The sequence below is a fragment of the Hylobates moloch genome, unplaced genomic scaffold (genome assembly GCF_009828535.3).
Source record: "Hylobates moloch isolate HMO894 unplaced genomic scaffold, HMol_V3 SCAFFOLD_20, whole genome shotgun sequence".
Taxonomy (NCBI): Eukaryota; Metazoa; Chordata; class Mammalia; order Primates; family Hylobatidae; genus Hylobates; species Hylobates moloch.
In genome coordinates this window covers 32,317,220-32,341,193 of record NW_026652295.1, presented here as the reverse complement: position 1 = coordinate 32,341,193, position 23,974 = coordinate 32,317,220, and the positions used below count along the sequence as shown (strand labels likewise).

At 51.6% G+C, this 23,974-nt stretch overlaps 2 protein-coding genes and 1 long non-coding RNA gene across 5 annotated transcripts in view; 2 read left to right on the top strand and 1 right to left on the bottom strand.

The window, feature by feature from the left end:
- Nucleotides 1-7,172: 7,172 nt before the first annotated feature.
- On the top strand, nucleotides 7,173-15,422 carry MLN (motilin). 3 transcript variants are annotated; one of them, XM_032140451.2, is made up of 5 exons: nucleotides 7,173-7,223; nucleotides 10,001-10,124; nucleotides 11,920-12,036; nucleotides 14,491-14,572; nucleotides 15,260-15,422. In XM_032140451.2, the coding sequence occupies exons 2-5, from the start codon at nucleotides 10,008-10,010 to the stop codon at nucleotides 15,268-15,270; spliced, it is 327 nt and encodes a 108-aa protein (XP_031996342.1). In that variant the 5' UTR covers nucleotides 7,173-7,223; nucleotides 10,001-10,007; the 3' UTR covers nucleotides 15,271-15,422. The 3 variants fall into 3 exon arrangements, with proteins under 3 accessions (XP_031996342.1, XP_031996341.1, XP_031996340.1); XM_032140450.2 differs by having other exon boundaries at nucleotides 14,491-14,593; nucleotides 15,263-15,422; XM_032140449.2 differs by having other exon boundaries at nucleotides 14,491-14,593.
- LOC116459733 (uncharacterized) lies at nucleotides 8,212-20,944 on the bottom strand. Its single transcript, XR_004245664.2, has 3 exons — nucleotides 20,875-20,944; nucleotides 9,264-9,704; nucleotides 8,212-8,696 (listed from the first exon to the last, which is right to left on the bottom strand). It is a non-coding gene; the product is annotated as an uncharacterized LOC116459733 (long non-coding RNA).
- LEMD2 (LEM domain nuclear envelope protein 2) overlaps nucleotides 20,931-23,974 on the top strand; it is a 17,888-nt gene continuing 14,844 nt past the window's right edge. The window contains exons 1-2 of the mRNA XM_032140448.2: nucleotides 20,931-21,715; nucleotides 23,319-23,359. Of these exons, the coding sequence (XP_031996339.1) occupies nucleotides 20,980-21,715; nucleotides 23,319-23,359 (777 nt within the window). The 5' untranslated portion in view covers nucleotides 20,931-20,979. The remainder of the gene's footprint in view (nucleotides 21,716-23,318; nucleotides 23,360-23,974) is intronic.

The window sequence follows — 23,974 nt, the reverse complement described above, 5'->3', positions numbered from 1 at the left end:
CACTCCACATTACCTCTCTGCAACCCAGCAAGGCCATCCCCCAAATGAAAATAATAAAACCTGTGGTCATCACAAGTCTGTGTGTTAAATGCAAAGCAAGTAAGGGAATTTCCCCGTTTCATTTCCAGTGTCTAAAAAAGGTTCATGCATATTCCTTCATGTAAAAGCTCTGAATTCACTTATCCCTCTTAAGAGAGCCAGAGAATTCCTAATCTACTAAGATGATGTTAACCCTTTTCACATCAAATAAAGCTCTCTTGCAGGTAATCTTCCTGTCACAAGCTGACTGCCTTGATGTGACTTGGAAGTGAGTGGGGATACTCCATTCCCTTTCATTTTCCATCCTCCTTGGTAAAACCTGAAAGCGGGAGGATTCAGGTTTGATTGGAGCTGTTATTGCAATTTATGCCTTCTGTCCCTGGAGGGCTTACACGTGCCTATTTTAAATAAACTCCCCCCTTTTTATCTCTTTTTTACAAAGAACAACTCAAGTCTTCTCTGAGGAGAGCTTTACTTTGGGATGGATTTCAGTTCTGACAGTCCAACATTCATGAGACGGGCCCTGGGTGAATAATGATTGAATGAATGATCTCTGTGATGGAGTCTTGCTTGAGAGCTGGGGATATTCTCTCAAGGTCCTGCAGTGTTTTTGGCTGTAATTTCCTAATAACTTGGTTGCTCTTTCAAGGAAAATCTTATTCTAAGAAGTGGAGAAGGAAGAAAAGGGATGGATGGTGTCAAGGGAGGGAAGGGTGAGCTCTAATGAACCCTGTCTTCAGAAGTGCTTTGGGCAGCTCTTTCTTGTTTTAGATCTAGGTAAGAGGAGCTGAGGCTTGCCACTATCTAAACTGCTGTCTCCAAATTCATCCTGCCTGCGTCCTGGACGCTGCAGTGTGAACACAAGATCATGCCTCTGGCTCACCCTACTATCCTGCCTGAGACTTCGGGACCTGCCCATTTGGTGCATAGTTAGATGTGGCACACACGAGGCCACAAGGATTAGGAATGGAGGATTGTGGTCATTTATGGTGGCAGATCTGGTCTCTACTTAGCCAGACATCTGTGAAGGGGTTGGGGCCTGAGGTCCCCAGGGAATGGAAGGTGTGACTGGCCCCTTACACCAGACCTGACCAGCAAACAATTTCACGCTCAATTCCTGGGTGAACTCACCCTCCTCCACCAGCCTCTCACACTTCCCCAGATCTCACCCAGCCACCCAGCCCTATCCCTGGACCCCAGAGGAAACAGAATCCTCCCCTTTCTCCTGCCACTCCAGAGTGGGCTGGTGGAAGGAGATCCATGTGACTGCCACCCACAGCTGTCAACGGCCGAGGCTGCATGTGCCCGCTGTTTCCATTTGCAGCTGCTGGCAGCCCCCCAAATCCAAAAGTCATCAGCCCAGCAGATGTGGGGAAGTCAACAACTGAGGTTTGCTGATGCAATGGAAGAGAAAAAATCTGGACAGCTTGCGTCTTCTACCTGAATCCACCCTGGATAAGGCTGACATTTGAAGCAACTTTGGCTCCCATCCTCATGGCATAAAACCTCTACCAAGGCTTCTTTCCTTCTTAAACATGAAAGTGCAAACTTTTCTCAACCACAGACTTCAGACTTCCTTAATCATTTATGAAAATGTGTCAGCTGTCCCTGCCTCCTGTTCTAGTGCCTGGTGCCCTCAGGTCAGGGAGCCATGAGCACTGCCTGCCCTGAAGGGGTTGAAGAGAAAGAAGAGCCTTTGGCTTACGAGAGGCCAAGCTTTCCTTAGAATTAATTCATCACTTCTAAAGCAATCTGCTTTCTCTTCACACACATCCATCATTGCCATAAAAATGTAAGTATATATATTTAAAACTCGATTAAAAGGAGATCTGGTACCACAAGCTCAATTCCCAGAAGAAACAAACCAAAAAAAATCCCATAGAAGTCCCGTGCGTAGACCCTGCTCTTAGCACCCACACCCCGTCCTTGGAAAAAAAGTTATGTGATCTCTTCTTGAAGTTTTATAGCAGCAGCTTTGGCAATAAATCCCCATAAATAGAAAGGAAACCCAGAAGCAAGTTGGCGACGGGACATTTCTAGGAGTATTTTAACCACCCGGGGAAATATTGACCGAGTCCCCAGGTCGTGTGCACACTGTCAACAGTCCATGAGGCTGAACCGAAAAGAAAAGCATTTTATTGGATTGTTTCGGGTCCAGGTTGTCAGTGCACATTGAATGGACTCAACAGGAAATTGGAGATGCAGGAATGTTAATTCAAGTAGCAGATGTAACACACAAACAAGAAGCTTGGCAAATTGGAAATTAATCCTGGCCGGACCCTCTCTGTGTCAGTGTTTTCCTCTCCACTTGCACTGTGTCTGTATCATGGGGCTCTTGGCGTATGGTTTCTGCTGTGTATCATTTCTCAACAAATCATTTGTGAGTTCTGAAAAAAGATCCTGTGCCATAGAAGGAAAAGAATAAAAATACTCCACAGGTCACCAAAGCCTGTGTCCCCTGGGCCAGGGCACAGTCGTTGCCAAAATACATCTCTCAGAGCTTTGCTTGACCCAGTTTTAAACGTCGTCACCATCAACTCATATTTTTGCTTATGAGTCCAGTCGCACACCTCTGGTTCTGTAAGGGACATCAAGGACTTTAGATGCGAGGGCTCAGCAACAACTCTCTCTCCTCCTGCCCTCCCTCCTGCACCTGGGTTCTTTGCCTTGCCTTGGCCTTTGCTTAACATGAGCGATGCACATTTAATTCTTACCAGCATTCTGGACAAGCTAACAAGCTAACCCTTTGAAACCTTTCATTTTTCATTATTATTCCTTCAGCTTTGGCACTCCTGCAATCCTTAGGCTGTTTTGGCTCCTCTGAACTCTGCCTTCGTCTGGCCACTGCCCTCTGGCTCTCTGAGGAACCCACCTGGAGAACAGGGTGGTGTTCAAGCTGCCCTGCCCTCAGGAGCCCCCAGTTGCACCTTTTCTTCTTGGCTAGTCCCTTGCTCTCACCCCTATCCTCCATCCTGTGTCCTCGGGGCCTTGGTGACATATGTCCAGCAGCCCACCTGGCCATTTCCAGCACGCAGTTATAACTCCCGACGTCTTCTTGTATTAGATTTCTGTCCTCCCTGGTGTTTGCTACATCTCCCAATTTAGTATCATCTGCAAATTTAATTAACATGCCGTTGCCTCCCTGTTCCAGACCATTAATGAAGATGTTACGGCAGTACCTGGCAAACAATATTTTCAAGGTCATGAGGAGAGGAGAGCTAAACTGCTAATAACTCTGCCCGCTGTGGGAGAAAGAAGCAATCAAGTGCTCACATGTGGTTTGAGCCATTTCCTCTGAGTTTTGCCAACTTCCTTTCCCAGACTGGGGTTAGGTTTCTACGCCTCCCCTCTGCCTCGGCTGCTGCATATCCGTGGCAATTCCCACTTGGAAAATGAAGAACATCAGATTATGCCTTCCTTTTATTTTTGTCCAGTTTCTAGCAGGAGAGAAACAGCCACTAATTGAGCATTTGTAGAGAGAGCCAAGGTACATGGTAAAGACAAAGTAGTGGTTATTAGGCTTGTTATCTACCCAGCTCCATTTCTAAAGCACTAATCGTGGCAGTGGAAAATGCCCAAAGAGGACCAAGGCACAAACAGGGGAGAAAAGACGTATTCCTGGTGGGATGGTTCCCAAAGGGCTGGCCCACATGGCCTGCAGCCCAGAGGGGTGTGAGGGGAGGCCACTGCATCCCAGCAGCTTGTGCCCCCTGTGAGTCTACATGCTCCTTTTGCATTAGCAGGTGTAGCTCATTGTGAACCTTGGTTTGCCTTCCTTCCCACCAAACTGCAGATGTCGCACTGTAACACTGCAAATTACTTGGGTCAGAAACACTGAATCATGGGAGCGATCCAGGTTAGTGCTATTCACGCCCAGAAAATTGATCCCGGGTTATTTACTGTTTCCCGCACTTCCTTTCTCCCCATCTCTCACTACAGGCCTGTCTGGGGCTTGGAGGCTCCTAATCATTTCTCAGACAGAGTGTCTCGGAGGCGTCTCTGGACCAGAGCCCAGACTGGCCCAGCAGAGGCAGGGCACGGATCTCAGAGCTCTAGTATGGAGAGGCCCTGGGAAAGTGGCCTCAGATGTCTCCTTGTGCTCAGTGGATAGGCCTGGTCCACCATCTGCAGTCCTCCTCCCAGCCCAAGCCTGGCCTCTCCAAGCCTCAGGACACACAGCACAAGCGGCACTTGTTCCAGTTGGTCAGCTCATGCTGCCTCATGCTCAGAGACCTCGCAGGGGATGGCTTAAGGAGAGAGTGGCAGGTTTGTAGAATTGGTACCAGGCCACTGTTTTGTGTCTTCCCCAGCTATAAACATCCCTATGCACACTCACCAAACAATGAGGGGCAGAAGAACACGGTTATTAAATAAATAAATAAATAAATAAATAAATAAATAAATAAATAAATAAAAAATAAATAAATAAATAAATAAATAAATAAATAAATAAATAAATAAAAACTTGATTCTGAAGCCAGACTCCCTGAGTTTGAATCCTGGCCTGGCCATTTGAATAGCTGTGGGACCTTGGATCCATTGTTCCACCTCAGTTTCCCCACATGTAAGTTGGGATAATAACCACAGGAACCTCAGGGCTGTTGTAAGGTTTTAAGAAGCAGATACATGTAACACCTGGCTGTTATTTATCACATGCTCCAGACACTGTTGAGGTCAGGGACCAGCAAACATTTTCCATAAAGGTCCACATAACAAATATGTTCAGCTTTGTATGCCATAGGTCTCTGCTACAGCTACGTGAACTCTGCTGTTACAGCCCCAAAGCAGCCATAGGTAACACATAAATGAATGAGTGGACCTGTTCCAATAAAACTATATTCATGAACATGGAAATTAAATTTGCACGTCACTAAATATTCTTTTGATATTTTAATTATTAAAAATGTGAAAACAGTTTTTAGCTCACAGACTATAAAAAAAAGTGGCAGGCTGTTTTGGCCCATTTTGCCTGTCCTGGTCTAGGTGCTAGAGATGCAGGTGTGATGTGCCCCATCACAGCAGCCCATACTTATGGATGGAGCCCCCCAGAGCATCCCCAAGCCTGAGAAGCTGATAGACTACTTCCCAACTCTCAAGGGACTACTTTGCCCCCACCAAAGTCTGTGACTTTGTCTTTCGGTTTTGTTTTGTTTCAGACACAGGGTCCCACTCTGTTTCCCAGGAGCGCAGTGGCATGATCATGGCTCACTCTATCCTCCATCTCCCAGCTCAAATGATCCTCCCACCTCAGCCTGCTGAGTAGCCGAGACCACAGTGCATGCCATCATATCTAGCTAATTGTTTTTATTTTTTGTAGAGATGAGGTCTTGCTATGTTTCCCAAGTTGGTCTAGAACTCCTGGGCCTCAAGCAATCCTCCTGCCTCAGCCTCCCAAAAGCTGGGATTACAGGTGTGAGCCACCTTGCCCAGCCTAGCAACCTCTTCCTAAAAGCCCCTCTTGAAACGGGGACAGTAAGACTCCAATGAGGCCCAAGGTTAAGGGATGGAAACTCTGCTGCAAACCCCGGCATTTGGAGTTCTAATTCCTGAGATAAGTCTCAGACTTCAGAGCCACACCGCACATCTCACAACAGCCACTGGTCCAGCGTGCTGGAGTTCTAACTGTGGGTGCTGTAGGCAGAGACCCTGCTGGCAGGAAGCAAGGACACCGAGCTGCCATCTGTTTTCATTAAGCCTTACTGAGTGGGGAAGGTAGAAGTTATATGTGTCGGGTTTGAAGCACTGCAAACATTTGTTTCTGAGGGGAAGGGCCAGAGTAGACCCAAGGATTGGCTGGGCAGGGTCTCCTGGGCAAGAAGAAGTGCCCCTCTGGATGTGTGGGGCAGCGTCTCTGGAAGGTGCTACTGGCCAATGTATGTCTCCTGGGAAAATAGCCACTGCCCACCCAGATCCTCGGGATTCCACACCCAGACTGTACCCCACCTCGGTCTCTGCCTGGTCCATCACAGGTACCCAGAAAACTAGAGATCTTCCAGAGTGATGTTTTTGCCCTAACATCCCCTTCAAGGTATCATGAAAATGCCCAATATTCCATTTCCTCCATCAAATCTAAATCCTTCTGCTTGGTTGCTAAGGGTCCCCACACTCAGACCCGACTGAGCGGCTCCCAGCCCACACAGAGGACCTCCTGTGACACCACCGCACCATTCTAAGCCTGTGTGTACCCCAAATCCCCAGAAGCCCTCACTCCTGCCCTCTGCTGCACCTGGCCACGTCTGGCCTTCACCCTAGTATAAACAGACCTTGCAGAGGAGTCACAGATGAGCTATTTAGCAGTGCCTCCATTTCCTTATCTATTGAATGGGGGAAATAAATGCACCCACCTCACGGGGTTGCTGCGTTTAATCAGAACGTTCGTGTTAAGCATTTCCTGGGTAATGCTGCGCTCCGGAAATGGCCCTGCCCAGCCCCAGCAACAGCAAGCCAGGTCTGACTCCAGATCACATTCACCTCTTCCCTCTTCCCACTTTGAATCTTTACACGTACTGTTTGAATTGCATGATTACCATGAAACATTGCCCAGGTAGGTGTCTTTCTCCCCGTTTAGGCTGCAGCGTGCAGACCTCCCACACTGTCACCCCTCTGCATTTCCTCAGTTCCTTCACGGCATCTGGCCCCACACAGCCCTGGGTCTGGACTCAGTAGTTTTATTTTCATTAATCCACTGAAACGCTGTCACAAACTCCTGAACACTTTCTTTCATGAGGGGCTTCAGGGGGAAGACTGAAGACAAGTTGTCTTTCTAATACAGCGCTCTGGCAGGCCGACAGAAAATCTGATCACCAGAGGCTCACCAATGTCATATATTTAAGGAACAAAAAAAGAAAAGGCTTTGTTAAAATGACCTCTGAGAGGCAGCTGAGTTTTTGGTGGATGGGAGAATGCCATCTGGGTAGGGGGTGGCTTCCACCGAACCCTGACTGTTGCTGTTCCTTCCAGGAAAGCCCTGGAAGCTCATAGCGTGGCTAGCCCTGCCCGGGGTTTCCACGAGCTTCAAGAATCCAGGCTCCCCCACCGAGGGCCCCCAAAGCTGTGGTCAAAGGTTGATGGGCTCCAAGGGCAGCTCCCAGGGTTGGGAGGTGTATAAGAACCCGTCAGATCAGCCGGACACCAGAAGACAAGCAGAGAGACTCCTCCAGACCCACTCAGGCCACGTGCACGTCGTAAGTAGCCCTCAGAAAGTGGGTGGGAGTGGTCAGCATGAGCCCTAAAGCAGAACGGTGGTGCAAGCCAGAGCCAGCCTGGTCCAGGGCCCTCTGCCACCTTCCAGTGCCCAGCCGGGCTTCGCTCTGAGTGCCCGAGCTGATTCCCAGGGCATCAGTGAGCAGAGGCAGGGCTGAGGCACAGAGGCTGGAGGCAAGCAGGTGGGTGCAACTCCTGGCAAAGCAGAGGCTGTTGTGGGTGGGTCTGGCACATCCACGGTGGGCCGGGAACCCAAGCCAGAGCTCATCATGGGTGCAGGGCCCCTCTTGGCATGGTGGCTTTGCTCTGGAAAGGTAAGAAAAATTTGGCCCTGCAGTGGCTCATGCCTGTAATCCCAGCATTTTGGGAGGCTGAGGTGGGCAGATCACAGGGTCAGGAGTTTGAGACCAGCCAGGCCCATATGGTGACACCCTGTCTCTACTAAAAATACAAAAATTAGCCGGGCGAGGTGGCACACGCCTGTAGTCCCAGCTACTCAGGAGGCTGAGGCAGAAGAATCGCTTGAACCCGGGAGGCAGAGGTTGCAGTGAGCCGAGATTGCGCCACTGCACTCTAGCCTGGGAGACAGAGCGAGACTCCATCTCAGAGAAAAAAAAAAAAAAAAATAGAAAAGAAAAGAAAAAGAAAAAGTTGACCCTGAGGGAGAGCACATGGGGAGGCAAGGCTAGCCCGGCCAGGAGTGCTGCAGGGGAGGGCAGACAGTCACCCACCTCACGCAGAGCTGGACACTTGAAGGCTGAAGCCCCCCATCTCTGATGATGGGAAAGGAGAGTTAGTGTCTCATTGTACAATGAAAAGCTCCTTCTCCCACCTCCAGCTCACCAGAACACACATGAACGTAGGTGACATGCCGACTGCCAGTTGGATCAAGAAAATGAGCAGCAATTGGATTTTGCCTTTTTTTTTTACTTAAAGTTTTTATTGATTCCTATGGAGTGAATTAAATACGCCAGAATGAAACAGGATCTATAGCCTCTCTGTGAAGGAAATGGGACGCCATAAATGTGACACATCCGTCTCTGCTGGGGGGAAAAGCAGGCCCCAGAGACTCTTCAGGGAACCACAGGAATGAGAAGGGAAGAACAGTGATGGGTCCCACCCACCTCAACCCATTCTCCAATCAGCTCAAGCGCCTCTGGGGCTCCGCACAAGGCCTTGGCTTCCTGGGAGGTGGTCTTGGGTGGGCGGGTGGTCCTTTCAGCCTGCTGGGAATTTGCATACAGCTGGGATGGGGAGGCTTTCGCTGTCTGAGCTCTGTTGTTCTTGTTCATGGAGTTTGAACAAAATGGAGAGAAAATAGGAAGTGGGAAGAAGAGAGAGCTGCAATAGCAAGAAGGCAGAGGGAGAGTCTGGCGTGGTAGGGTGGTTTCAGATGACTGAGGAGACAGGTCTTGGCTGAGAGGCAGGATGCAAGCCTACAGGCTTGGAAGGTTCTGTTCAAAGGGGGAGCCAGGTTGAGACCTGCAGAGGAGCCCCGAGGCCTTTCCAGGGCAGACTCTCTCCTGCTGACAGAATCCAGGCTGCCGGGGTACTGGAGGAGCGCTTTATCTGAAACCTTGTAACTACCTCCACCCCTACCCCTACTGCTGGAGGGGCTGTCCCGGCCTCCCCTCCCTGCTCGGAGGCCTGGCCCCTGCACTCAGCAGTCCACCCAGCGCAGGAACAGTGGTGCCCAAGATGCATTCAAAAGGCCTGCCCCCTGTGCCTTCCTCCGCCTGCTACGGGCAAAGGCAACGTAGAGTGGGGTATTGGGAAAAGCACTGGGCCTCAAAAGGCCAAGGTTCCAGCCCCTGCTGCCTTTGAATGAGTCAACCATGGCTGGCACTCAGGCCATCCCACCCCCACCCCAGGACCACCCTGTCCCTGCCCAAAGTCTGCCCGGTGGACCCTTTCTCAAGGCTCTGCACCCCTGCAGTCACCATGCCTACCTGCTCCCCGCCAGGACCCGAGCTCCAAAAGCCCACTAAAGCCCAATGTCCTGCCAGCCATTCCACACATACCTGCTTCCTGGTCAGCAATCACTGGGTTCCAGGGTGTGAGGAAAGAGGAAGCCTGCTCCCTGCTGTTTCAGGATGGTGGCCAAAGGCAGCTAGATGCACTGGAGCATGGGGCGGGGGGCTTGTTCCCAAGCCATCGCTCCCCCAACGGGGAAGGGGGTGCCCTCTTGGCTCAGGGATACAGCTCCATGCTAAATTTTTCCATCTGGCTCATCCTTTGCAATGGCAGAGGCTCTACAGACCCAGGGTCCTGGCCTGGCACTTCCAGGCAGAGCCCTGGTCATCTGGGCTTGGGTCCACGCCTTTTGTCATTCTAATAGGCACTGGGGCAGGGAGGTCTCCCTGGGTCTTGGGGCACAGTTCTGTTGATAATCTAGGCATTCCTTCTCTGAAAAATGAGGTCCCTCCTGCCTTATGAGTCCAGCTGACCCCAGAAGACCTCACCTGTAACAAAAGAGAAGAGTGGACAAGTGAAATGATTCCTCCCTGGTGTGTAGTAGGGAGCTGGGTGGCTTTTCCCAGGAGCTTGGCCAGCTGCCACAGCTTTGGGGCAGAAAGGTGCTCAGAGCTCATCTGCTCAAGCTCTGATACCAGGCCCAAATCCAGAGAGGCTGAGCTTTGGCTGAAGATCACACAGCTAGAGGTGGGGCATGGGCCAGAACTGAGGGCTCCTGCCTCGGACGCAGCAGTCTGCCACTGTACCCCAAACTTAATGACAAGAGCTCCTTGTCATTGTCCAGCTCCAAGATGGTATCCCGTAAGGCTGTAGCTGCTCTGCTGGTGGTGCATGCAGCTGCCATGCTGGCCTCCCAGACGGAAGCCTTCGTCCCCATCTTCACCTATGGCGAACTCCAGAAGATGCAGGTAAGAACCCCCTGCTGCCTGCCCTGCTGGCAAGGCTGAGGTCACTATGACCCTATGCCGGTGATACCAAGGAAAGTGTAAAGGACCAGGACGCAAGATAACCCCCAGTCCCAGCCGCCTCTCTGGCCACCTTCGCGCCTTCACTGGCATCACTCAGATATGTCAGTGGCTCATATGAGCAACATCTTTCCCACCCCTGCTTATCCTTTGGAGGAAATTTTAAATTAACAAGCCAATAAATATTTACTGAGCTGCTCTGCAGTACAAGAGGCCACCCTGGGCGATGGGCCTGAGCATGCAAAAGAATCTCAGCACCTCCCCATCTCCAGGGAGCAGGCTGGGGTGCCAAGACACGAACATATGAAAAATTAACTAACAGTCGAAGACAAAAGAGAGATGTCACAGGCAGGACATGTTGAATTGCCCCATCAGTGGTGCTGATGCTAGGTGCTCAGGTTCAAGGAGGGAGAATCACCAAGGGCTGGAGCGTGCTTGGAAGCCTGAAGGGAAAAGGTGGAATTCGGCTGGGGGCCTTGAGAGATCAAGAGCAAGGGACCAATGGGAGCCAGCGCCCAGAGGCAGGAAACAAGGCTGCAGTCCATGTAACAGTGGCCAAAGCCTCCTCTTTAGGGCCCAGAAGAAAACCAGGCAGGCCTCATGGAACTCAGGCAGCGGAGCCTAAGGAAAATGGAACTGCTAGCTCTGCCTCCCTGACTTCAGGGGATGCTGAGTATCTATGCAGATGTTTGGTTCCCCTTAACCTAAGGAGATGAAGAAAGGGACTTTCATGCTCCACCCTGTCTGAAACTGAGACTCCAATAGGGATGAACACATGAGTTAGTGCCCAGGGAGGTCTCGAGGCTCTGGGGCACAGCCTGCCTGCAACTGCCCACTCTATGTGGGAGGTGTGTGGGGATCCACATTCCCAGTGAACAGGGCTCTGTTTAGAGGCAAGGCTGAATCCAGCTCCCCTTCTTCAAGCAGACATGGGAACTGGGTAGGTACCGCAGCAGGCCCCAACACGCTTTCCTCCACGCCGGCACGCTCCCCACAGGATGACTGTTTGTTCTAGAATCACCATGTCTCAGAGCAGGCCAACAGCAGAGTCCCAAGAGTGTCACTAGAGAAAGCAAAAGAATGAGGATCTCAGTGCTCAGGGACCTGGCCAGCAGCATGCCGGGCAAGACTGGGGGCTGGACAGAAACAGTCAAACCAAATGGAACATAAACTAGCAAAATGGCAAGCAAAGGACACTGCATTAATCTGCTCCAAGGCTTTTCTCCTCATAATTGCCAGGCACCGGGATTTTTATGAAGAAGCTACAAACTCCCTCCTCCATAATTTATCTCTTGTCTTGCCTCTTATAAATCACTTCCCAGGGACTCTGAGTTCCCGGGCCACCCCATGGCGCCCTCCCAGGTTAGGCTGTCTTGCTACCTTTTTTATAGGCTCTCTGCTAAGAAAGACACATTTTCACACTTAATATGCATGAAGGGCAGCCATTATTTTCAGCTTTTTAAGTTAATTAGCAGTAACAATCTGGGTGCAATGTTTTAACTACAAAGGAATGTATTCCTCTTCAAGTTGACCTATTGGTGGGCAACCTCAAGGGCCATCCATGAGCCACTAGTTAGTATCTGAGATTCCTCATGCAGGAGGCTCCTGGGGGAAAGGGTTCTTTCAGTCTGTAGGGAGCTCAGGGCAGGTAGCACCCTGGGCAGATGGAGACAGGCAAGGGGCCATCAGGGTGGGTTGAGGGAGGGCAGTTTTGTGCAATTTTCTGCTCTGCCTCTAGGAAAAGGAACGGAATAAAGGGCAAAAGAAATCCCTGAGTGTATGGCAGAGGTCTGGGGAGGAAGGTCCTGTAGACCCTGCGGAGCCCATCGAGGAAGAAGAAAACGAAATGATCAAGGTGAGCAGACAACTGGGACAAAGGAGAGAAACTCAGAGCAGGGCATGCATTCCCCTGCCTGGCCTGAAGGCAGGGCCCGCAAGCCACAGTGAGCCTCAGAGTGTCCTAGGATATTGCAGTGAGCAAGACATCCAGGCAATGAGCTCCATTCTCGTAGGGAGAGACGGACTCCAACAACGAGATAAATCAACCATTTCAGGCACCAGATAAGGAAGTAGGAGAGTGACTGAGTGGGGTTTGGGGGACTGCTTTGTCCCTAAGATGGGTCAGGGAAGGCCTCTTGGAGGAGGTGACATTTGATTTGAAACCTGAATGAAGGGAAGGAGCCACCTGTGCACAGAGCTGGAGCAAGGGCCTCCCGGGAGAAGGAACAGTGAGTGCAAACACTGAGGAGCACCAGTGGGCACCAGGCCCTTGTGGCAGGGGTGAGCAGAGTGGGCGAGACGTCAGCATGGCCAGCCCAGGCAGGGCCTGCATGCAGCGCCACTGGGGATTCAAAGCAGGGAAGCCACCGGAGCCCTCTTAGAGCTGGGGCAGCATGAGTGGAGGCAGGAGACCAGGCAGGAGGCGCTGCAGTCTTCAGGAGAGAGGTGGCGAGGGCGCCAATTCGGGCGGTCTTGGTGGAGGCAGGGCAAGGAGGTTGGATTTTTAAAATATTTTGGAGGTAGAAGCCCACAGGATTTGCTGAAAGAATGGATATAGGATGTAAAGAAAAAGTGAAAATTGACTTCAAGGGTTTGGGCCAGAACAACTGAAAGATGGATTTGCCACTCACGGAGACAGAGTAGTCTGTGGTTGGCAGCAGGATGGCAGGAGGAAGATCAGGGAGTCAGACCAGGCCTGAACACCATGAGATGCTCTTGGGCATCCAGGCAGAGACACTGCCCACGCAGGTGGACATACAAGTTTGGAGTTCAGAAGAGAGGTGAACGCTGGAGGCACACACGTAGGAGTCATCCGTGGTTAGAGGGAATTTCAAGCTAGGCCTGGGTGAGCCATTTGAGGGGATAGGTGTGGATGGAGAAGAGGCCCAGGCCTGAGTGTGGGTCACTTCCACATAAAGGGGCCTGAGGGGCAAGAAGACTGACATCCAGACAGAGCAGGGGCCTTGTCATTGTCACACAGGAGTCAGGGCAGAACCCAGCTGGACTCCCACCTCCCACTGGACACAGGCCAGTGATCTTTCCCAGTGCTGTCAGGCCCAGAAAACAACCTGGGTGCTGTCGCCGCACTCGGCACTCAGGGAGGTGGGGCCCCTTTCCCCCCACATTCACTCCGAACTCCCTGGGCTCCTGAGGAGGAAGCTGGGAGGGAATCCAGCAGCTGGTGAGCAGGGAGCACACTCAGAATCACCTCCTAAATGCACCTGAGTCAGAGTTTGAGGCACTAACTCCAAGGTTGCCCCAGGGACATCCCCTTCTTGGGGAGGCTTGGGTGGGGCATCTCTCACCTCTTTCCATCTCCTAGAACCACGACATACAGAGCTGAGAGGGCCCTTTGGGACTGTCCAGTCCAGCCTCCTTGTGTTAAGTAAGGACTGTGCTAGAGGGTCTATAGGGAGAGGCATAACCACAGCAAGGAACGGCACAGGCAGGACTGGACTGGGGCCCTTCAGATGTCCTTCAGGCACCCTGAGCCCCCAAGGGTCTAGGAGACCCATTCCTGGAACCCAGGGAGCCCGGTGGGAGGCAGGGGAGGGGGTGCTGGGACTCCTCCAGGGCAACTCTCCCGAGAGGCCAGGAGTCTTCCAGTCTGCTGGCTAGTTTGTGCAGCAAGAGCATTGATCCAGGAAGCTCTAGGGGGGGCGAGGGGAGATCAATCAGCACCCTAGGCTCTGCCTCAAGGCTGCAGCTACCTCTTTGGTGGAGAGTCTCCACCAACAAGAGGAAAGGTAGTCTGGTGGTTGTGGGCACAGACCCTGGAGCCAGGCCCCTTGGGTGTACTGTCTTCTTCCCATGCTCCTTACCACCTGTGTGGCCTTGAGCAAGTTACTCATTGTCCTCAGTTTCCTCATCTGCAAAATGGGAACACTAACCGTCCCTACCCCACAGAGCTATTGAGAGGTTAATATACATAAAGCACTTAGAATCAAGTGTAAAGCTTAGACTAAGGGTAAGGCTCCATGATGTTGGCTGTTATTGTTGAGCAGGGAGTGAATTCCCTCCCCATGAGAAAAGCTTGCTGGGGTTCCTGCTGACCCCCCTACCCCGTCCCAGCTTCCCAGTTAGAGAAGGTGTGTTGTTCCCCTCAGCAGGACTCAGTGACCTTCAGGATCCAGCCGTCTGGTTAGAATTAGGGGAAGGCAGCAGAATTCCCAGCCATCCCTAGAGGCTCCAGTGGGGTCTGCAGGGTGGTGTGGCTCCCGTGGGTCCCTCCTGTCACCTGTAGTGCACCCAGGGGTTAAGGGCCCTCTCCACACCTCTCCCTTGTTGTTAACGCTGCCTTATTTCACAGCTGACTGCTCCTCTGGAAATTGGAATGAGGATGAACTCCAGACAGCTGGAAAAGTACCGGGCCGCCCTGGAAGGGCTGCTGAGTGAGATGCTTCCCCCGCACGGTACGGGGAGGGCGGGCGTCTCTGTGGCTTGGCCGGCCTCGGCCCACCCTGGCGTTAATACTCCAGAGGCAGGGTTTCAGGGTGGCAATTTGTTTGGCTGCTTTGCACTTGAGAATGTGGAGCTGTCTTCTCCCTGGGCTATGCTGTGATACCTGCTGGTGGCTGCAGCGTTCTCCAGGGAGGCGGGTCTCAGGCTGGGTTCCCAGCTACCCACCCCACTCCCCTGCTCCAGATATCTTCATTCCCTTCCACAACATCACCACAGGGCGGCTGCTCTGAAGGAAACCTTGGTGCGGCTTTCCCTTCCCCCATTCATTCTGCAAATTGAAGTCCTGAGCCCCATTTGGCCTTGCCCAGTTCAAGGTCTGCCCGAATTACTTGAGCAAAGCTACATCTCCTCTGACAAACAGCCACTAATTACTTCTCATAGTCCCCAGGAGGAGAGGAGAGACTCCAGGAAGTGCTGTTAGTGATGGAGAAACTGGGAGGTTAAATGACTTGCCCCAGGCTACAGACAGCTTCCAGGCTCCTTGAAAAACCTCCCACCTTCCCGCCCAGCCTGCCCTGGTGCCCCCTCTTCCCTCCGATCTGCAGGCAAGTTTTAGAGGGCAGTTTCATAAGCAGACCTGATGATGGTACTGAGCACAAACCTCTGCTTTTCTCCAGCAGCCAAGTGATGGCCACGCTGGGGAGAAGGTGGACAGATTTGGGAGGCCCCTCCCGCCCAAGTGAGGCCCTGGGAATGTACACAGCCTGCCAGCTGGGCTTGGAAGAAAAACACCCTTTCCAAAGCAAATCCCCCTCCAGCAAATAAAGCATGAAATATACAGAAATGACTCTTATTTAATATTTTAATTCCCAAAGGGCAAACTCAGGTTGCAAGAAAAAGGGGAGGAAAGTAAAGCTCAGAGAAAGTTGGCCATAAATGATGCTTACATTAGCATTGTGTGCCTTTTGTGAGTTCTAAGTTCAAATATTAACTCAGATCCAAACAAGTGGAAGAGTACCACTGGCCCTTCCATTATAGGTGAGGAAACTGATCATTGCCCACACACTGAGTCAGTGACAGAGTGAGGACTGGAATTCAGGTCTCCCGGGTCTCGGTCCATTTCTAGTTTACCGACTCGGTCAAGGTCTAACAGGCCAGAGAATTTTAGGGCCTCTGCACTCAACCCCTTGCCAAGTAACTTCCAACCAGCCCTTTAACCTCAATGAGCCTGTGCAAAACCAAGGTGGTAATATCTGCCTTGAGATCTGGGATGGAGGCACAAGCAAAGAGCAAATTACTATTAGCACCTTGTGACTACCAGCTCCCGCATCCGCAGCAAAATTACACAGCCAACCCACTTATTTCTGCCTTCTAAACAAAACTGGATGGGAAATTTCATTCTAATTTAATTTTACATTAATGAATGTTCATTTATTTATAAACTGGGGCCACACTGGAACTGCAGCTCCCGCCATCCATAGGTTACCAGCAATTAGATACACTGTCCATTCTGCATTTCCACCCAGGCTTAGCCACAGAAAGTAGTTAACAGAACAAGAACTCCAACGCTGAACAAGGCACCCTCATTTGAGGTACTCTGAATTCTCCTGAGAAACACTCAAACCTTCCATGGGCTCCCAACTCCACCACGCTGAACATTCACACGCATTTCCAGCACATATACTGATCGGCCCCGGAGCAGCTGCAGGTTCCCGGGAAATGTTGCCAAGATGCCCGGTAATAGAGAGAGAGGGCTGCAGCAGAAGGGCATGCGGGGGGCAGCGGGGGAGACACACAAATCTATAAAGCCTGCTGCTGGGAAGATCTGGATCCAAGGCTCCTCCTTGCCCTTCCGAGCTCCACCACGCCAGTTCACACCATTTTCTGTAACACACTCCAAGAAGCAGAGAAACGAGATGCTCACGGTGGTCCCTTTCCCCATGGAAAACGCATTTTGTGTCCTTCCCTCACCCTCTGCTGGAATCTGCCCCTGTAGCGAGACCACTTTCCCCTATCACCAGAGGGGGTGCCCATTTCTGGGGCGGGGCCCCAGCACTGGCTGGGGAATTTTCCCTGAGATTCTGGGTGTTGAAGAGCCTCTCGCTAAAATAGACACCCACCATGGCGGGACATGGGGCCCCCAGGAGACTCTGCCCAGGAGGTCTGCACTGTTTAGGTGGGAACTGGTTCAGCAACTACAGCACTGGGGAAGGGAGACGGTGCTGTCCATTCTGCAGAAAAGCCCCGTTCAAAGCTCAGCGCTGCCGCCCGGCAGCCCCAACCCTCACCCCGCGGCCTCTGATGTGCTTCTCGGTAATAAGCCGCAACAGGGACCCAGCTACCACCTACATCTGTATGCACAGTGCCCTGCCTGCTTGTTTAGATGTGTCGGCTCCTTTCTTCTCTCGTTTTCCTCCTCCTGCCACTGTTCGATTTCTCACAATCAGCTCAAATAATTCTTTTTTCACCAACAAGCTCCTCCAGTTTCCAGGACAGCCGACTTGATTGCTTATGGGATATCCACAGCTTTGGAAGAAATTAAAATTGGGAGGAGGTTGGGAAGGATTCTGTGAGCTGAGTGAAGAGAAAATGACCATGTTTTCACAAAACAGAAGAAAAGGAGACGTGCTCCTGGTTAAAGCAACAGAATGAGTAGGACCAGAGACCAACCAGGATCAGAGACAAGGAGGGTAGCCAGAGTAACCAGGAGAGCAAAGATGCCATTCCTCTTCACACCTCACCCAGGCTTATCCAGCGACATCTGCAAGAATCTCTCCAGATATCTGGCAATTACAGAGAGGTACGGATTACCCCGTGTTCATCTGGAATGTACTTTACACTTAACAGGACTACAGGTCATTACAGTGCAACTTGAACCTAGCTTCACAAAATGGAGATGATGAGGTATTTTCTTGGTAACCACATCGGTGTGATTTTAGCATTACTGAGCTATGTGGATTTGCCATGAAATTGAATAGTTAAAAGCAAAGAGTAATTGCCTGATATCTGTATGCTGTAATTCAGTGTAATCTAATCATGGACAAAGCCCAAAAGAAAATATTCTTAAAGCATTACATTTTTCTTGATACACAATTTGTTATTGACATTGGGTAATATATTCCATGCCTTTGAAGGAACTCTTACTCACGGATATCAAAGTGTGAGAGCAGTCAAGAGTGAGAGAGTTGTTTAATTTTCAACAGATTATGAAATGCCATTCTGGCATTTCTCTGTGACTCCATTTTCCCCCTTAGCTGATGCACCCTCAGACCTAGAGAGAGGAAAAGAGTGCCCTCCTCTTCCATAAGGCACTGAGACGGAGCAGTGAGAAGCTGGGTGTTCCTGGGTCATTCCAGTCAAAATCTGAGCCCCAAATGGCCCCCACTTTTCAACCGCAATCTCCCGGTGCCCTGCCCCCACTGTAATGCCACCTATGATGTAGTTTGAAGGAAGCCCTGAATAGCTGAGGCAATACGTGAGGCCCTCCATGAGGTGGATCAAGGACGAGTCCGTGGTCCCTGAGTATCTTTGAGGACCTGATAAATGTATGCAGGGCTTTTTGCAGGATGAGGAGGAGAATGGAACCCACTAAAAGATTTATGGCTGTGATTATTATAAGGCTCTGCCAAGACAGACAGAGGTCAGCAGGACGGAAGGGAGTATGGCAGCCCCCCAGCAATCCAGAGCGTGCTCCGAGCAGCCCTTCACCTCTGCTAAATGTGTGGATGTGGTTACTAAGTAGATTTAGATATTAGAGCTTGTTTTTCCTCTTCTGCCTTTAATACATCAGGAAGACCGACCACAGCCTGAGCTGCTGCTCACCTTAAAAAAAAAAAACCCACAGCAAAGTGATGAGAAAGGAGGGCATGCAGAGCAGCCTCTGACTTTGCAATATTGCCCTTTTCTTTACAATATGCCTTCCTGCCATGGACAGGCCCAGCAGGAGAGCCAGGCCGAAGGCACAGAAAGGCTGGCTCCCAGAGGCCCTGGCGGGTTTCGTGGGTAGCTCCCGAAGGGGCAGCAGTGGCAAAGAAGAGCTGAGGTCGAGCCCTTCCGAGCGGAGGGGAGCATGTGGATGGTTGTGTGGAGGAAAGCAAAAAGCAACACGCCAACTTCACTAAACTAAAGAGGGGCTATAAATCTGGGCAGGAACGTGACTGGAGCTGGGAGTTCAGGATGAAATGGAAAGGCCCAAAAACTGGGAGGAACGCCTGACTAACTTGTGAGGTTCCTTCTCGGAGGGAGTGGCGAAGGGGAGCATTGATCAGCAAATTCGCAGTTAAGTGGTCACTGGGTGCCCCTTGGTGCACACCCAAAGGCCTGCCTGTAAGATCCTGCAAGACAAGGCCATCGACAGCCAGAAGCCACCATGGAGGTAGAAGGGCTGACCATGGGTGGCCAAAGGCCACAACTCCAAGCACAGTGGGTTCTACACCACAGGGAAGACAACAGGGTTCTGGGGGAGGGGCTGTGGGCCACTTGACCCTAGGTGTGTGGAGCGGCAGCAGTGTCCCCAAACACAAGGAAGCTGACAAAGCCCACATTGCGTGCCACCACTGGGGGTGGCTCCAGTTCAGTCCATATTTTTAAATCGCCCTGAGATCCATTGCAATAAAACAGACCGTAATTCTGTGAAATGCTCTAACAATAACTTTGTTTAAGCCTTAGTTTCAAGCCCTCTTAGAATACATGGGGCCAGTACTGATGCCGAAAGGCTCATTCTTTATATATTGAACCGCACAGCTGCAAGGAGTTGCACAAATGTTACCAACTCATTTGTCATGCAAACAGTGCTTCAGAAAGAAATAAAATACTATTATGTGGTATATGTGTTAGGCAATCACTATATCAAATTCATGGCATTCCATGCAAACACAAGCAGGGAAAAGGAAAACAACATTGGTGAGAGAAATCACACCACATGGCAGCAGCTAAGTCGGGGGAGATGGGGAGGCTAACAGTGGAAGGTGACCAAGCCCAGGCTGTCAATTTCCCAGCAATTGTGGCCAGTGTTGAATACCCCTGAGGTGGAGCAAGTGGCAGGAATGCAAAACCCAGACAGAGGAGCATAGCATTGCCCAGGGTGTCAGGGAGGGGAGGGAATAAAGTGGGGAATAGGCAAGGGGGCTGTTGGGACAGATACAGGGCAATTCCAGGGAGGAGGGGCCTGGGGGAAGGGGAGAATGGAATGGCAGGGGTAGAAATGGATGGAACTTACTGGGCCGGCAATAAATGTTTGGGAATGGGAGTTGAGGGATGTGGAAGGAAGATTATAAACTGGCTCTATTTCCAGTTGCCACATTCCCTTGCTTCCGTTAGGGGTTTCCTGCTAAGAGCCTTCATGTAACCGAATCACCTGCCCTGTGGGAGGCTCTACACAGCACTGACACTGCAAAGATGTAGGTTAAGTATAAACACGCATGAACGTATGCCAGGCACTGTCCCAAGCACCTTAGCCAAACTACCTCTTCTAATCCTCACAGCAACTCTATTGAGGTTTACTGGCAAATAGGCTAACAATGTTAATTGAATATGATCACACATCTAATAGTTGTGAGTAGGGATTTGAAATCGAACTGTCTGGCTCCAAAGCCCACATCCTAAACCACCAGTGAGGCTGCAAGACCGTGTATCTCTAGAGTCTTCTCTCTCCCGTGTCTCCTTGTACAAATCCCATTACGCAGACACAGGCCCTCCGCACAGAAGCCTCAACTGCCCACTCGAGCCTAAGGGCATTTTGCTCCTCTGCCTCCACCATGGAAGCTGCGTCTCCTCCAGGCTGGAGCTCCTTGGGGGCCAGTGTCTGTCCTAAGGCAGGGATCGCACCTACTTGGTGCTCAGTGTCGCCCAGTTAGCAAGCCCGAAGTCGGGACAGGGTCTTGGAGCATGCCTGGAGTGTACTCTACGGCGCAAATAAAACCGGATCACACATCAGTCCCCAAGCCCAGAGAGGCAAATGATCCTGTCTCTCCATTCGTGGCAGTGGCTTCGTTCACCATTAACCAATTCATCTATTAAATCAACACTGACTTTACTGAACGCTTACCACGTGTCAGAGGCAGAGCTAGGGTTGGAGGACTCAGAGATTAATACTGCTTGATCTAACAAACAAAGGGAAGTGGGAGAGCGGAGAGAGAGGGAGAAACAAAACAAAACAAAAAATTTAATCCCCCTTGGACCTTCCCACCATGGCGGCTCAAAGAGCCACGTCAGACCTCCTCATCATGGCCAACCCACACCAAGTGCAGACCTTCCCAACATGGCGACCGACCTTCCCATCATGGCGACCGACCTTCCCATCATGGCGCGTGGCCCCGCCCGCTCCGCCGCGCCTGCGGGAGGGTGCAGTTCCGGGTGCGGTGCGCGCCAGGGGCGGGCGGGGGGCGGCGTCCTGGCCATGGCCGGCCTGTCGGACCTGGAACTGCGGCGGGAGCTGCAGGCCCTGGGCTTCCAGCCAGGACCCATCACCGACACCACTCGGGATGTCTACCGCAACAAGCTGCGCCGCCTGCGGGGCGAGGCCCGGCTGCGCGACGAGGAGCGGCTGCGGGAGGAGACCCGGCCGCGGGGCGAGGAGCGGTTACGGGAAGAGGCCCGGCTACGCGAGGATGCGCCGCTGCGCGCCCGGCCCGCCGCGGCCTCTCCGCGGGCGGAGCCCTGGCTCTCCCAGCCGGTCTCGGGCTCGGCCTACGCGACCCCTGGGGCCTACGGTGATATCCGGCCCTCCGCGGCTTCCTGGGTAGGGAGCCGCGGCCTCGCCTATCCTGCCCGCCCGGCGCAACTCAGGCGCCGCGCCTCGGTCCGGGGCAGCTCCGAGGAGGACGAGGACGCCCGGACGCCCGACAGGGCCACGCAGGGCCCGGGTCTCGCGGCTCGCCGCTGGTGGGCAGCGTCTCCCGCCCCAGCGCGGCTGCCTTCCTCCCTCCTCGGCCCCGACCCGCGCCCGGGCCTGCGGGCGACTCGAGCGGGCCCTGCTGGCGCGGCGCGGGCCCGGCCTGAGGTGGGGCGCCGGCTGGAGCGCTGGCTGTCTCGGCTCCTGCTCTGGGCCAGCCTGGGGCTACTGCTCGTCTTCCTGGGCATCCTTTGGGTGAAGATGGGCAAGCCCTCAGCGCCGCAGGAGGCGGAGGACAACAGTACGTCCTGGGCCGGCGCAGGGGAGGGCCCTGGGCGCGCGTGTGTCCGCCGGAGGACCCCCGGTTCCTGTCGGCGCCAGGCCGCGCACTTCCCGCCTTGTCAGCTGCCTCTGACTGTCTTCTCATTTCCAGGCCTGCCTTCTTCCAGCTGTGGGAAGAGAGGGCCAAGGCTCCTGCATCTGCAATAATTTCTGCCTTCACTTTCTCCTGTTCTCCTTTTCTGCCCCAGCCCTCCCTTCTAACGTCTCCCTTTCAATCACAAGCTGTAGTCACTGCTCCCCCAGCCTCTGGTTTTCTCCCTGGAGAGGAAGCCACACCCCCCTCTAACAGATTCACCCCATCCGTTTGGGTTCTTCCCTTTTGACCTCTGGCTTACACATTTAGTGCCTATTTGAAGGCACTCCAGATTTCACTGTCCCACAGATAGGATCTGGTTGGGGGTCCCAGCTTTGTAGCACCAAAAAGTCCACTCTCCACCTCTTTGAATCACAGGGCCGCCGCTTTGTCAACAGGAGACTCTACCAGCCTTGCTTGCCAGACAGGTTAAACTGATAGCAACTGGAGGCGCTTATCATTGCTTGTAGCACCCTCATGGAGTGTGTTAAGAGAGAGACTATGACTCAAGGATCCTCACAGCCATCCTTCTGGCCACGTTTAGGTTACATGGTTAGATATGCCAATGAGAGGTCTGCAGAATACAGTATGTATCTGGAATAGCTGAGGATTGTGTGTTTTCTGAAAGGAAACAGAGATCATTTCATTATACATTTAGGTATAAAGGGCCACTGTAGTTCACCAACTTTTAATACTCTTTACAAAGCAGGAATGTGACTAATACTGTTCCCAGCTTCCAGCCAAGGCCACATCCTTCAATGCCTAGCAGGAACTGCCAAAATACAGGAAAAAGCTAAAGTATGTCTTAGCTGGTGTGGCAGATGGATGTTTGGGAGTGTACAAGTCTGTGGGCAAGGGTATCAACAGACCCGTCTGCAAACACCCAAATGATTTCCCCACTGTGAGAGCATTTATCAACTATGTGAATAGTTTGTCGACGTGCTAGAGAAATTAAGCAGACCTGGGAGTGTCATGGTACTATAACTACACTGGTGATGTCAAACAGTATCACACTGGTACTCACTGCTGAGATGCTTCAAGACAACAGCGCTAGAATGTATGCTGGTATTTACCTGGACTTCCCCTCCCATTATGGTGTTAATCTCTGTTTAACATATCATTGTTTACAAAACTCCTATATTTTGTTTCGTTTGGGCCTAACTCCCTGAGTTAAGCAGGGAAGGCCCATTTGATCCCATTTTACAGCGAGGAAACAGAGGTTCAGAGTGGTTGAGTTGCCCAAGAAACTTGAGCTAATCATTTTCAGCTGGGACAAGGACCCAGCTATCTTAATTCCTAATCCAGGATTTGGATACCCTTACATTTTGCTGTCTGCATTTTAAAAGTGCCTTCCTTAGATGACATCTTTCTAATCCCCACCCTTGGCTTGGGAATGCTTTGCTCCCTCCGAATGTTGTGAGTAGTCTCTTTTTGTATTCCTTTCTCAACCCACACTTAATTTCCTCTGTGTTTCTTTTCTTGGTCTCAGTGAAGTTATTGCCAGTGGACTGTGAGAGAAAAACAGATGAGGTGAGTTTGAGTTTCTCTGGTTTTTATTATTCTTCCTGAGGATATTAGCCTCCATCAGGAGGTAAACTTCCCCAGAAAAAGAATAGGATCATTTTCAGGGAGTGCTTCCTGTAATGTACCAGAGTCACATTGTGTTCTGTGATGTTCGTGTCAGGCTCAATTGTGGCAGTGAAGGAATACTTGAAATAGAATTGACCTCCCAAAATCCAACCCTGGGCTTGTTATGGACACTTTCCCATCAAATGTAGCATCGGGGACTTTGATCTTCTGCCTGAGTCAATCCAGGGGGATGCAGTAGGTTGTTGTTGAAGGACCCTCAAGCTCCCTGGCACTGGGAGGAAGGGCTGGCGTTTCTAAGCATCAGGAGGCCAAGTTCTCAATTCCACATTCTCTCTCTCCAGTGGTGCAGCTGTGGCTCTGAAAATGCTGTTCTGATTTGAAACATAGGGAGTTTGTTTGGAACACATCTTGAGTGGAATTAGCCCTCTTATTAGTCTACATTTAGATTTGTTTTATGAAGCTCTAATAATCCCTACAAATAATATTTGGGGAAGGCGAGCAGTCCCATCCATTTATGAATCATGAAAGCAGCATTATCAAGGAGCTGGGATGCTG